This window comes from Opisthocomus hoazin, chromosome 25, assembly GCF_030867145.1.
Source record: "Opisthocomus hoazin isolate bOpiHoa1 chromosome 25, bOpiHoa1.hap1, whole genome shotgun sequence".
Taxonomy (NCBI): Eukaryota; Metazoa; Chordata; class Aves; order Opisthocomiformes; family Opisthocomidae; genus Opisthocomus; species Opisthocomus hoazin.
Window position 1 is genome coordinate 9,152,461 of NC_134438.1, and position 12,905 is coordinate 9,165,365.

At 43.6% G+C, this 12,905-nt stretch overlaps 1 protein-coding gene across 3 annotated transcripts in view; it reads left to right on the top strand.

Moving 5' to 3' along the window:
* Positions 1-12,905, top strand: part of SRGAP2 (SLIT-ROBO Rho GTPase activating protein 2) — a 108,852-nt gene that overhangs the window by 31,556 nt on the left and 64,391 nt on the right. For all 3 annotated transcript variants that reach the window (XM_075443236.1, XM_075443237.1, XM_075443239.1), the window contains one exon: positions 6,037-6,229. In XM_075443236.1, coding sequence (XP_075299351.1) covers positions 6,037-6,229 — 193 coding nt within the window. The remainder of the gene's footprint in view (positions 1-6,036; positions 6,230-12,905) is intronic.

Genomic DNA, 12,905 nt, shown 5'->3' on the forward strand with positions numbered 1-12,905 from the left:
CCCCCGAGTGCGTGGCAGGTTTCAGGAGACGAGGATTTAGGAAACTTGTCACAGACAAGGCACAGGATCTAAAATTACTGCTCCAGTCTTCTGTGTGAAGTGGAGATTTTGCTCATTTTGGGCTGCTTTGTCTTGCATATGCTGCCAAGTAGCCTGAAAGATAAGATTGTGTTAGAGCTGTGCGTGCAGTTTAATGCTCGGCGACTTCCAATCCTTCTGCGTAATTGCTGCTTATGTGCTGGGAGGGGGTCCTGAAAGTCAGGGTAACGGAGCTATGCGTAAAGTTTTGAATCTGCTGACTTCCACCTTCCCATTCGTGGCTTGATTCTGTTTGGCTTTGATTTTGATGTGCCTCCTGCTTGTGTTGAGCTTGTATGGCATTACCACGGGAGGAGGACCGCTCCTTGCAGAGCAGCCGTGGGGACCACAAAGTCAAGGCGAGGGCGCAGAAGGTTTTGGAGTTCAGCTCTGCCAGTTGGAGCGGATTTGTGTGGGTGAGAGGATTGCTGTTTAATCTGGGCGGGAGCTGGGGGTTGGTGGTTCTGTATTGTTGTCATCCCACTCCTTTCCCAAGCTTGTCATCTTTTTATACAGCATGGCATTTGGGATGGGGTGGGAACGTCTTGAGAAAGCTACTGTGCACATACATGGAGATGCAGCTAGATACGGAAAAGCAGCTCAGGCTGCTTCTGCCTTCTCCTGGTGCTCGGTGCTGTGCAGGCCTGTGATTCACCGTATCACTATCCAGTTAGAGCAGTTAAAGCTTATCGCTGGGAAGAGCTGAAACCCTGCTTAGGGAGGTGATCCTGCTTGGAGCAGGAACATTGCTCAGAGAGCATGGGATGACTGGACAAGGAGGTCTCCTGGGTCTGTACGTTATCTACCGAAGAATGAACATGATGATACAGAAATGTCTTTGTTTCCATACTTCCAACTTTAGTTTATTCAATGCTTAAGCCTAAAAGAAAATAATTTTGGTAAATTCTTTTTCAGAAGCTGAATGTTGCATGCTGTGGAAGAGCAAGGAATAGTTCCAATCAAAAGCGTAAATATCTGCTTGCTCTGGGTGTCTTTGTTTTATGATAGTGCAAATTCTTGCCAGGAGCTTTGTAGAAAACCTTTCCTGTTTGGTGTAGTTTGAGAAGTCCCCAGTGTTCAGCAGAAGTCCATAATTGCACCACAATTCTTATATTCTGCTCAAGCATAAAAAAGTATCCGTTTTTAAAATTAGGTATAACCTACTATTAGTTTCATTTACTGGATCCTTCCCACAATTGTAGGGTTAGGAGTGTTTTGAGACCTCAGATTTGTCATGTAACTAGCCACGTAGACACTGATCTAGTTTAAATTAGTGGCCTTTTCCAAGCAGGAACAATCAATTCATGAAGATCATTCAGGTTTTTTAAAGAGATGACCAGGTATGGTGGTAGCTTAAAATGTAGTGTGTCTCTTAAGTAGCCTGTGATGGAAGCTACTGGTGATGACCTTTCCATGGAAGTGTTTGAGGCACCATTGCTTAAATACTAGCATTTTATTCAGGGACAATTACCTGCATGATAATGTGGTATCATTTGTGCCTATCAGTACTGTATAAGCTTCAAAGTTTAGATGGGGGGGGGAGTCAAATACATTATAAATGTTGAGAACGACAAATGTGACTAAAATACAGAACGTAGAAGATCTTTCCTTACCCTTTGAATTCATTAAAAACTAGACGTGCCTCCCGAGTGCTGCAGGGAATGTTGAAAAGGTAGTTGCAAAAAGGGTAAAAGTAAATTATGCAACTGCCTAGCATTATACAATACTCCGTCCCTCTGTGACCTGGGTGACTTTGTGATCTGGTGATGGAAGTGAACAAATGGTTTGCTTTAAACGGATGGAAAACTTTTCCATTGCTACTAGGGACGTTTTAATTATGTACTTGTCAGCCACGTGAGCTTGAAATACAGTAGAAAGGATTCTGCAATACAGGGCAAGGCTTAGTGTGAGAATAAGAATACCTGGTGTTTAATCCTAATTCTACTATTGGCATCTTGACCTTGAATTCAACGTGCTTATTCACCTGCAGGCACTTGAAGCATTGGCAGCGGGAGCGCAGTCTTGAAGAGGCTGTTCCTTGTGTTGAATGAGCAGTGGGTGGGATCGCTAAGGTCTACAAGTTTTAGAAAAGGAAAGGAGGTGGAAGGCTTTTTGGTGTTTGAAGTGGCTGTTAACCTAATAACCTGTTTAAATTAAAAGATGCGAAAGCGGTGAATTCAAAATTAAAGTGGTAGTTGTGACTGCAGAGGTAAAAAGGTCCCATGTCATACGGTGACCCGCGGGTTAGAGCACGCACAGCCCCTGACTCTGCCATGGTATGTTCTCAGAGTAAGTCCGAAAAAAAGTCTTTTGCTTGTGTAAGCAAATGGGAACCCAAGCAGACACTTTATAGTCTAGAAAGCCCAGTAAGCCTCAGGAAATTCCCGCATTCTTGATTTTATTTTGTGGCAAAGTACTGTGTGGTGTGTTTTTGAAAGATGAGCAAGGTTGCCCTTCTCCAGCCCAGCGCCACAGACTCGATAAGCTGGAGCTGAATAGCTTATTGTTCCCCTGCGGGCAGCCCCATCAGCTGTCACTGCTCCCCTCCAAAAACACTGAGTTTATTTATAAAGAAAAAGTGCTGATACCGCGTTTCTTACTGAAGGAAAAGTTTACTAGTTCTTGCTGCTGTTTAGCAGGAGAGCTGTGTGTGTAGTACCCCACCTTGAGAACCAAGAGCTTGAGCTTGCTTGTAATTTTATAATTAAAATACATGTGCTCTGCAGGTCTTATAGTCTTTGAGAACTAGTGTTTTTTTGGAAGTGGTCCTTTGTATTTCTACTCTTTCTCCTGGAGCTAGTTTCTCAGTCAAGAATGTGACTGATGGAGAACACCAGAGTTTGCCGGGTTATCGGCCTCGTAGAAGATCCATCAGCTGTAGCACAGAGGAGAGCAGGTGGCCACACCATTACCTGCCTGCGCTGTACCTGGTATTTTTTATTCCTATCCCGATCTTTTTTAAACATGGTGCCTACTGTTCATCCATGCTAACGATACAGTGGACTTTTCCTGAAAAATAATACTGCGCATATGGTCAAGCCCTGAATGGACAAATACATCCTGTACAAGGAAGGTATTCGCTGCGTTTGAATTCTGTGCCTGGTTCTCTATCTGCTCAGCAGAAGATGCCGGATCCGCTCAGGTATCGTCTTTGTGTGATACCTTTTCATGAGTCTAGGAACTAAGCCACAGCTTACTAAAATTAGTGTCTTTGCCCGATGACTTCTGAAAAGGTCATGGAGTTGTTTCTATGTTGGGACCATCCCTTTTGTTGAGGAAAGGGTGGAGGAGAAGATACAAAGGGAGGAAGAGCTTCCTACTACTCCTTGCCTTGAAGGATGTTCTTTCTTGAATGTGAGACCTTGCAGATGAGCATTAGCTTAAGGACTAGGCAGAGTGAGTCATGGCAGCAAGGAAACACTACGCTGCGGCGCATTTTGGTGCTGTTACCGTCTAGCTACCTCACCTTCTTTTCTTTATGAAAGTCTTAGTGACAAAGCCGCAGGTAGAATGGGGTTGTCATTGCACGAGGCTAAACCTGCCACTCATACAGAGGTTTGCAAATCCATTAGTAGTTTTGTAATTGGGGATTGAGCTGAATGGAGAAGATACACGTACAGAGAGAGACAGCGTATGTTGAGCATCAGGCAGCAATTCTTTAAAGGAGTGCTAACAGATCTAATGTACGTAACTCTGTTCTTTCCCTGTGCCCCTCCCAGCCCCTGCTAATCCTGAAATACTTTTTGCCAGCTGGAACTGAGCAAACAACAAAGAAATCTCACAAACGGAGAAATTTCAGGAAATTTCAAGAAGTGCAGCGTGTGGGTATTGCTCATGCCTCCCCATGCCGCCTTCCCTGTGGAGCAAGGGTTGTGCCCTTGCGAGTGCTGTAGGGTAGAGCCTCCTCCTAGCTTCCTCTGGGTTTTCTGCAGCGGCCTTGCAGTCAGCCCTGGCCTGAGGACCTGACAGTGCTGGGCCCTGCCCGGGGTGAACCCGCACCCTTCCTGCTGCAGGTGCCTGGGCTGGAGAGCGAAGCGTAGCTGGGGCTTCCCTGGCCCCAGAGAAACGGCCGTGCTGACGTGGTTTTGGTTAAAGAAGTATGTGGTCAAGTCAGGCCTGTGCATTTACTTGTAGTTGTATTTCCTGATGAGACAGAAGTTTTCCGTTTTCTAAAGTTCTCTCCTGAGAAAAAAAAATAAACGTGAGCAGCTTTGGCCACACATCGCAGTTCCGACTACTCTGTTTCCTTCTGTGTTAGACCTTGCTGCCTGTATTTTCTCCTTGTGGTGAAAGGTACGGAAGCCCCTGGGTACAACAGTCTCAGACAAGTGGTTCTCCCAAATTAAAGTGCTAATCAAGGTCATCTTTAAGCTTGAAAACCCCAAGTTTTTGCAGATTTGGGGGGTTTTGGGGTTGGTGGTGTGTGTTTTTTTTTTTTTTTTTTGGCAAGCCAAACTAGGAGCTGTACTTGTATAGACATGTTTTAGGTTTTGGAGTCCCTAAAAAAAAACCAAAAAGGATGCATGCTTTCTTCATTGCAAGTCCTGGACCCCCTGAAACAGTTCTTGCAGATGCGAGCACAGTTCAAGGCAACTGATACTTGTAGTGCATGGTAAGAGTAAAGCGCTTGGGAGGTCTGGATGGTATGCGTTTTCTGGGCAAAGGCACGAGCAGTCTGAGGAGGCTGAGCTGGCCTCCGTTATTGCATCTCTCAGGAAGTAACAATGAAGTAGTTGATTTGAAAATGGCATTTGGAAAGTGATACTTGCCCATCTTCAGTTGTGGTGACGGAGTTGTGGGTGCCTGCAGGTGCAATGCATAGACATAAGCAAAGCTGTGCATGCTGAAGACCTGAATGTTACTCATTTTTTTGCTGACTCTGAATTCAGCTTGGAACAACACATCTCTGAAAATCATTAGAAAGAGCAGCAATAACAGTCAGGCAATAGCAGACATCTCTAGAGTTTGAGGGCTCAAAGATCTTTAGATGAAAGTGCATATTTTATTGTGTTTGTGTTGAGTTTATTGCCTGTATAAAAGCCAAATAACCTCTACTAGCTGTATCACTGAACATTTCTGTGTTTTTAGACTAAAGGACTGATGCATTTCTGATGTGTTTTCTTGCTACGTTCATCATTTCACTATTCTGTCTTTCAAATTCGGAATCAGTAAGATAGGGAGATGAACAGCCTGGCTTAAAGGGCTGATGTGAGAAGTTTTTGTATTCGTAAAACGTTTGAAAGCTGTTTGTAAAATATTGTGTTAATGCAAATAGATAAATTCAGTAGTAATTATGCATACTAATAATATTAACACCTATATTTGTCTGCTTTATGGGTCCTTCAGACATAGATATGTTACTTGCAGAGATTTTAAAAAGAAAAATAATCTTCCTGGAAATAATTCCGTAATGGGAAGCACTGTCATGTTGGCTCTCCAAAGGGGTGTCTTTATCTGTTTCGATGGCTTGGTTTATAATGAGAGCTGCACAGCTGGAGACTCAGTAACTAACTGAATAATCTGAAATTGGTGCCTTTGGGGAGTGCCCCAGTATGCGCAATGTCTTGTTTCTGCATCAAGTGTAGTCTGCGAAGGAATGTGATAGAAATTCCCTGAAGTGATTTTCTGAGCTGATGTGGGGTATTGCAGCATTCAGTCCTTTTTCCAGGCTGAGATTCAGTACATTTTTAGGCAGTGACCACTTCATTTTGATGCCAGAAATGCACTTGACGCTTGTAATTGATGCACTGTTCAGCAGTAAAGCTCTGCTTGCAGATCTGTGCACCGGAGTGCAGGTTATTGGTTATTGCAATCGCGATCATTTTCTGTATCATAATGGAGCTTGGCTGATGTATTGCTAATGAGGGAGCTTATTTTTAACTATATTTTACTGGAGATTTTTATGGTGTTTTCTCTAACAGGATTTTGTTTAATCTTTAGTGCTTTTATTTGTTACAGAGATCCGTGCCCAATTGGTAGAGCAGCTGAAATGCCTTGACCAACAGTGTGAGCTTCGGGTCCAGTTACTGCAGGACTTGCAGGATTTCTTCCGCAAGAAGGCAGAGATTGAGATGGATTACTCAAGGAATTTGGAGAAGTTGGCTGAGAGATTCCTGGCTAAAACTAGGAGCACCAAAGACCAACAATTCAAGTAGAGTATTTGCCTTTTGTTTTTGCCCTTTTTTACCTGTAGATGTGGTCACAAGGATAGGAATGCAAAAAAAGAGCTGATATAGTGAATGTAGGTACCAGCACTGTTGTGCATGTCAGAATAAAATGTTTCCCAAGTTTGTATTAAACACAGAACCTATTTCATGTTTCTGCATAGCCTGGCTGCTGGCTTCCTTTCAGTAGTTCCTGGTAGGTCGTATGTTGTCAGCAGTGAATAGAATGGTAAAAATTGGCATGTCTAAAAGGAGTCATTTTCTTGGGAAGGTGGGCAAAGCTGTGCACCAGATTTGATAGACAAAGCCAGGATTTCCTTCAGTGTCAGTGGCTTTGGTCTGTTTTTTTTTGAGTAACTGTTTCTAATCTGTTATATGCTGTGATGTGCTGTTGCAGTGCTCTGTTTTCAATATCCTACATGCACTCAATGTCGGATTGAAGAGTCTGCATCTCTGCTACTATCAGTTCAAAACAGTGGAGAAATAAGGCCAATAGTACTTCCAAATAGAGCTGTGCCATTTGGGGGAGGGAATCCATAGATATTAAGCTCATGGAACTCAATTAAAATGTAAAGTGTCCTTATTGACAATCATTTGTTTCACCTGCTTGAAACATTATGTACAGGTAGGTCTGACCATGCTGCTTTGGTTGTTCCGTGCTTAGCTGTTTGCGTTGGGATGATTGCCACATATCGAGTGTGGTCTCATGGATTCAAAGCCCTCTGATTTTCTGCTTCCTCCTGTGTGGTGGCGGGGACACAGGTGCTTGTCCCAGGGAGAGGGATGCGGGCGAGGACCTGTGGGTGAAGAAGGGGCTGGGTGGGTGGCGTGGCACCGAGACGACAGCCCAGTGAGTAGGTGGCCGGCACAGAGTCGCAGGATGGAGCTCCTGTAGCTGACAGCTGGGCAGGGCGCAAGCTTGTCGGGTTTTGTTGTCAGGGTAGCAGCTGGGGAAAACACCGAGCGAAAGCAGCCTTGGGATCTGAATCACTTCTGCTTTGGACAGATTGGTCTGAGAGGATCCATCTGGGCCTGTCTCCGCCCAAAGTGCAGCGTTGCTTTTAGCGTTGTTTGGGTCGGGCCATTATTTGTGGTTTTGTGTTTTTGTTGTTGCTGTATTTGGAGGGATGTGGGGATAGATCGGCTTTCTCTTCCCACTAGAAGCTCTTTCTGTGAAAGCCATGAAGTCTGCACCATTTTAGTTTCCTTTCTGTACAGCTTTGATGTCGTTTACGTTAGTTCTCATTTAAAACACACATGCATGCTGCGTTGTCAGGAAAGCAAGGCTCTCAAGCTTAGCTGCTTGACAGGTTGGAGAAGAGTTATTCTGCGTAGCTATAGAGCTCTAATTGTCTTAGGAGGTTTTTTTTTCTTTTCCAGTGAAAGGATTCTTATAACTATAAGCTGTGCATATTCTGCACATGCCTTCAGGGTGGCACTAAGGAAATGATGTCTTGAACTATAATTTTCCTCAGCATTATGACTGGTCTTTTTCAGTTTATTTTGTTGTTATTCCTGGTGAAAATTGAGGTGATTTCCTTTATATTACATGATATGAAAAATCCCATCAGAAACACTTTCATGCATAGCTTTCAGTGTTGGGAAAGTTGTATATGGCTTACTTCCTATTTTGAGATTTAGAATGTATTTTTATTGTGGAAGTTTTTACCATAGTTGGACAAATTCCTATATGGTGTCAAGCTTCATGTGAATTAAATGCTTTTGCTGTGATACTGCAGGGTTTTTTTGTTTGTTTGTACTAATGCATTTTCTTTACCAAGTCCTGCCCCTGTTTTTTGAGTTGTTTGTACTTTAGATAGGCTTTATAAAGTTGTACCTGGACAGAACTGACATTGAATATCCTAACTATTGAGTGTACACTGAATTGGACAGGTGATTTTATCACCACATAAAACTTTTTTTTTTTTTGAATTTCTGAATTAAATGTCCATGCTTTTGCGGTCAAGTCCAGGGCGTTGCCTGAAATACTCTGGAGCCTGTGACTGAGCATCAGGTTCACTTCTCTTTGCAGAGCATGGGCTAATGCTGCTCAGGCTCCTGATTTCGCTTACGTTGGCAGCAGATAGCTCCTGGCAGAAAAGCGTCTTGCTCTTGGAATATGTTACCGCTGCAAGGTCTGAGTCCCAAATGCACAAGTTGTTAACTTAGTCAAGAGCTGGAATGAGGGGAAAAAAATAACGATGAGGCTGCTGTCTGTGGGCAGTATTTGTCGCAGCAGTGGCCCACGGTTGTAAAGCTGTCTGTCCTGGGTAGCTCCGTCTATTACTTGTTCGGTCATTTGTGTCTGCTGGCTGTAGCATTCAGAAATGTGTCAGAATACCACAGGGATCAGTAAGGAAGCAATTCCGATTATAATTACCTATCCTTAACGCCGCTCTGTCTGAATAGCGAAGAGTAACTTGGTTGGTATCTTTTCTGTAGATATGGAGCCTGTAATCTCATTTGGAAGTCCCCAGAAGACCATTTGATCAAAGCCAACCATCAGATCTCTCCTCCTAAGGAGTCTGGTATTACATGACTTTGAGATGTGCACAGGCGGGTGGCTACTCCGTAATTGCCCGGCTGTGACCCCATAAATATACAGTAATAGCATGTTCTTTCGATAAGATGATAATTATGTCGGAAGGTACCGTATCATTCAGTGAGTGCTTACCACGTCCCTTGCCGTTTTTAGATCTCATAACGCGCTGTCAAGGAGGAAATCTGTCAGGCAGGAACCCTGTAATTTGCATGCGCTTTCATACGCAGTGGCTATTATGTAATTGCCAAGTTGCTCCGAACGTGTTCATTTAAGGGAATGCTGTCAAGGGCAGGAGGCTTCAGTCTGACCCTCGAAATTGGATTGTGTGGCTTCTGCACCATCCACCTCCAAGCTGGTAAAAGCACACACTTAAAGGAAAGAGCGATGTGAGGTGCAGGCTTGTGTTGGGTTTCTGACAAATGCATTGCACGGGGTTTGTTTTTCTTAGATGTGGCCGCAGCAGAGGGTAAGCTGATCAGTCAGCTACATTTTCCATACGGGTTTTGAAATGTAGGTGCTTGAGTCTTGACAGCAAACTGTGTATAGCCAGGGATGGACTTAAAGGGTGCTTGCACATAGCATGGTTTGAAGCTAGCTGCATCGGAGCATCTTAAATGATTTACAGAGGTAGGTGTATGTTATTCTCATTTTATATTTGCGAAGAAGGGGAACAGATTGGCTTAGCCAAGGTGACGCATGAGTTGGTGACAGTTGGACATATCCCAGGTTTTACTTGCTTTTAACTACTCTACCATAGCTGTTAGACCTCACTTTGCCTACTCTCTTTTAAAAATGTTTTTTGAGTTAGAACAGATCATTAAAGAGAGTAGTCATAAATAATGTTTTGGTAAGGCTTCTTCAGTACCCATTGGTAAATACCCTTTCACAAGATGTAAGGACTGGAGGAAAAAGAATGCATTTCACAGCCCAAGTCTAATAACTCATGTTGTTCGGTCACAAGTTTGGTATAATCATCACTTCTTAAAGATCTGCTGAAGTAAAGGTCTCTTGTGTAGCGGTTAAATGAGAGCATCCCTCTCAGCAGGGGTCTGTTGGATCTCGGGGGTCCCTGCCAGCCGCAGCGCTGGGTGTGGGGCTGATTTCCATCCGCAGAAGGCGGCTCTCTCCCACTGCAGTGAAACCCTCAGACCTTTAACCTCCAGACTTCAGTTCTCCTATTTTATGTGATTTTGTCCTAAAGGTGTTTGTCTATTCAAATAATCAGTTAACAATATGAAAACTGTGGCAAACCTTGAGTGATTCCGTTCCAGTGAGAAATTGGGGGGGGAGGGGAAGGAAGGAAAAAGGGAAAAAAAGAAAAGACAATGCTATTTTAAGGCCATGTTTTAAATCAAGATCATCTTTGGAAGCAGGATAGTGAGTAGCAATTGTCAGCTGGAGAGCTGAATGTCCAGGATATCCCAGCATGAAATTCAGATGGCTTTCTGGCAGCCTTTGCCTTGAAGTAGAAGATGCAGAATAAGTCTGGCAACCTTCAGGCTGAGCACTTGTAAACAACAGATGTTCATAACTGGAATCTTTTGGAAGAGAAGGGCAGGGAGCAGCATGTATGTCCATGCTTGTAATTCTCAAAATTTACAGTTAACACTGAGTGGTGTCAGGAAGGCTTTAGGGGGAAATGAAACAGTGATTTGAATGAGCAGCTTGCTCAGAAATTCAACTTCAGTTTTATTAAAAGTGAAATGATTTCTTTAAAGGAGAGATGATACAGGCTTTGAGAGAGGTATCGACAAAAGCATTTGGGTCAGCTGGACTTCAGTTACATCATCATCATTATTATTATTTCTACTGTTATTATTATTGATATTGTCAGAGGCTATTTTGACCTGTGATTCTTTTTGATGGAGCTGAGTCCTGAGCCTTTTGTTTTCCTGAGTCTTTCAAATAACAACATTTGGAAGATTCTTTTTTTGTAAGCATGAAGCATTCACTTATTCATTGGCCTCATTGAACTTGGAGAGCTAGGGTTACATCACCAGCGAAAATTGATGTAAAACCTCAGGAAGGATCTTCATGGTGTTTTTCACCACATCAGCGATCCCAGTATCGCACTGTGTTGGTTGGTATGTTTGTAGCTACTCTTACGGAGCACACTGCAGAGGACAAAATTCAGACAGGTTTGAAAAAGTGTATACAGAAAGACTTGTGTCTCTGCTGTAACACTTGGTCTATCTCTGATGGTTTGCAGGGTGGACTTGAGAATTGCACAGATCTGAAAACAACTTTCCTTTCATCTCTCCCTTCACCTCGTATCTTGTTTTAGCAGGTAGTTCGGGTGAGCTGGGCATGAGGTCAGTACTGCAGAGCTGCACCCTCCAGAGCTCAGAGACCTGAGCCCATGGATCACTGCTGAGATGGGAAAGGCAGTATGTGCAGGCTACTCTGCAGAACGGGGAATAAATCCGCTTCTCCGTTGCCAGGATCTGGACCACTATTTCGGGAGGTACCAGGTCTGAAATGACTGCTGCACACGTCTAGGAAACAGGTCCCAAATATTTAGCGGGGGGGAGGAAGGCGGAACAGGAAACTTCAGTTTCTGTATCTACCACCAGGAGACTTGCTTTAAAAACTGCAGTTTGAAGGAAGGATGGTTGGAGAAGTTTTCTGTTCACACAGACGGTGCGACGTGCCTATGTTAACTTAAATGTTTCTGTCTTCCTAGTTAGTAATATTTTCATTCTCATCTGCCTCACTCCTTCATCTTGTGCTCCTTATGGAAGCTCGATATTCCTATTGCTGGTTTGTGGGTGTGGTTTTTGTTTGGTATTTTTTAATTTAGTGTGGGGGGAGGAGGTTGTTATTTAAGATGATTTTTCTGTTGTTGCTCTGAACGGGGTTACCTTGCTGTGCCCGACTAAGCATCGCCTTCGTCACTCTCTTGTGCTTGCCTTAGAGCAGATAAATCTTGGATTGTTGGGGAGTTCCTTGTATGAATGAGTAATTTAATTAAGAAGTTTCAGATACTCGGGACTCAATCTTCTGTTCTGATCTTTTGAGACCGACTGAAACCTTTGAAGTGGATGTTGCACAGAACCCGATCAAGATAACAGCCGAGAAACCACAGAGCTTCATACTTTGTGGTTCCTTAAAAATCTGTGCACAACTTCCTCTTCCTGCTCCCAAACCCCCCCGATTGCTGTGATCTGGTGTAATTTAGGCTAACCTAAATAAACTCTCCAGATTCACTATCATCACACGATCTTTAAATGAGTATAAATAGTACTTGAAATAAACCTGGATCTTGGCATCATCTTCCTTCTCCTCCTCTCCTTGCAGGGGAATTTCGAGTCAAACAGTTGTGCATGTGAGATCGCCAGCACTTTGTGAAAATTCATATCCAGGTCCTAAAGTTTTGTGTTCATCAGTTCTGCTTCTTAAGGGCGAGTACTGACTCCAGTCATTCTGCAGAATCTGTGGAAATCGAGCTCGCTCTCGATTGTACCCAGTGGTCCCTACCGCGTATCTTTCTTCCCTTTTTCATCCCTCCTCTGTGGTGACATGAAACTGGAAGCACAGTATCTTTGCCAGCTCCTTTGAGAACTGAAACGGTTAATGGAAATCACGATTTGCTTCCCTGCCATCTGCTTGTGGTTATGGTAGAAAAGGGTCTGTTGTAAACAGTTGTATAACTTCTGCTCCGTGTTGGGAAAACTGTTGCCATGTTCCACCCCAGAAAATGCTGCATTTTAAAGGTGCTTTAACAGTTAAAGTGTGTGTAGTTTTAAAGGCGACTTGGAAGGTTTGAAGCAAGTAGTTGCCCCTTTCCTCTTCTGTTTCATTTCTGTCTTAAGACCTGCCTTTATCTGCTTTTTGCCAGTGCAAAGAGAATTGTCACTAGTGAGTAGTGAAGGGGCGTTTCTGTCTTGCTTCCTGTAAAAACTTTGCCGTGAAAACACTGAACCTGTGCAAAAGCAAGACAGACCGTTTTAACCAGGTACTGAAGGGGTTAGTGAAACCAACAGACACCAAGAAATTAAAGGAATTCAAAAGAAAAATCTTGAAGCATGCAGAGCTGTGGTTGCATGAGGTTGAGCTCAGGGTGCGGCGCTCCCTGCGCAGACCCGAAGGTGACAATCCCGGTCGCAGATTGGAAGCATGTG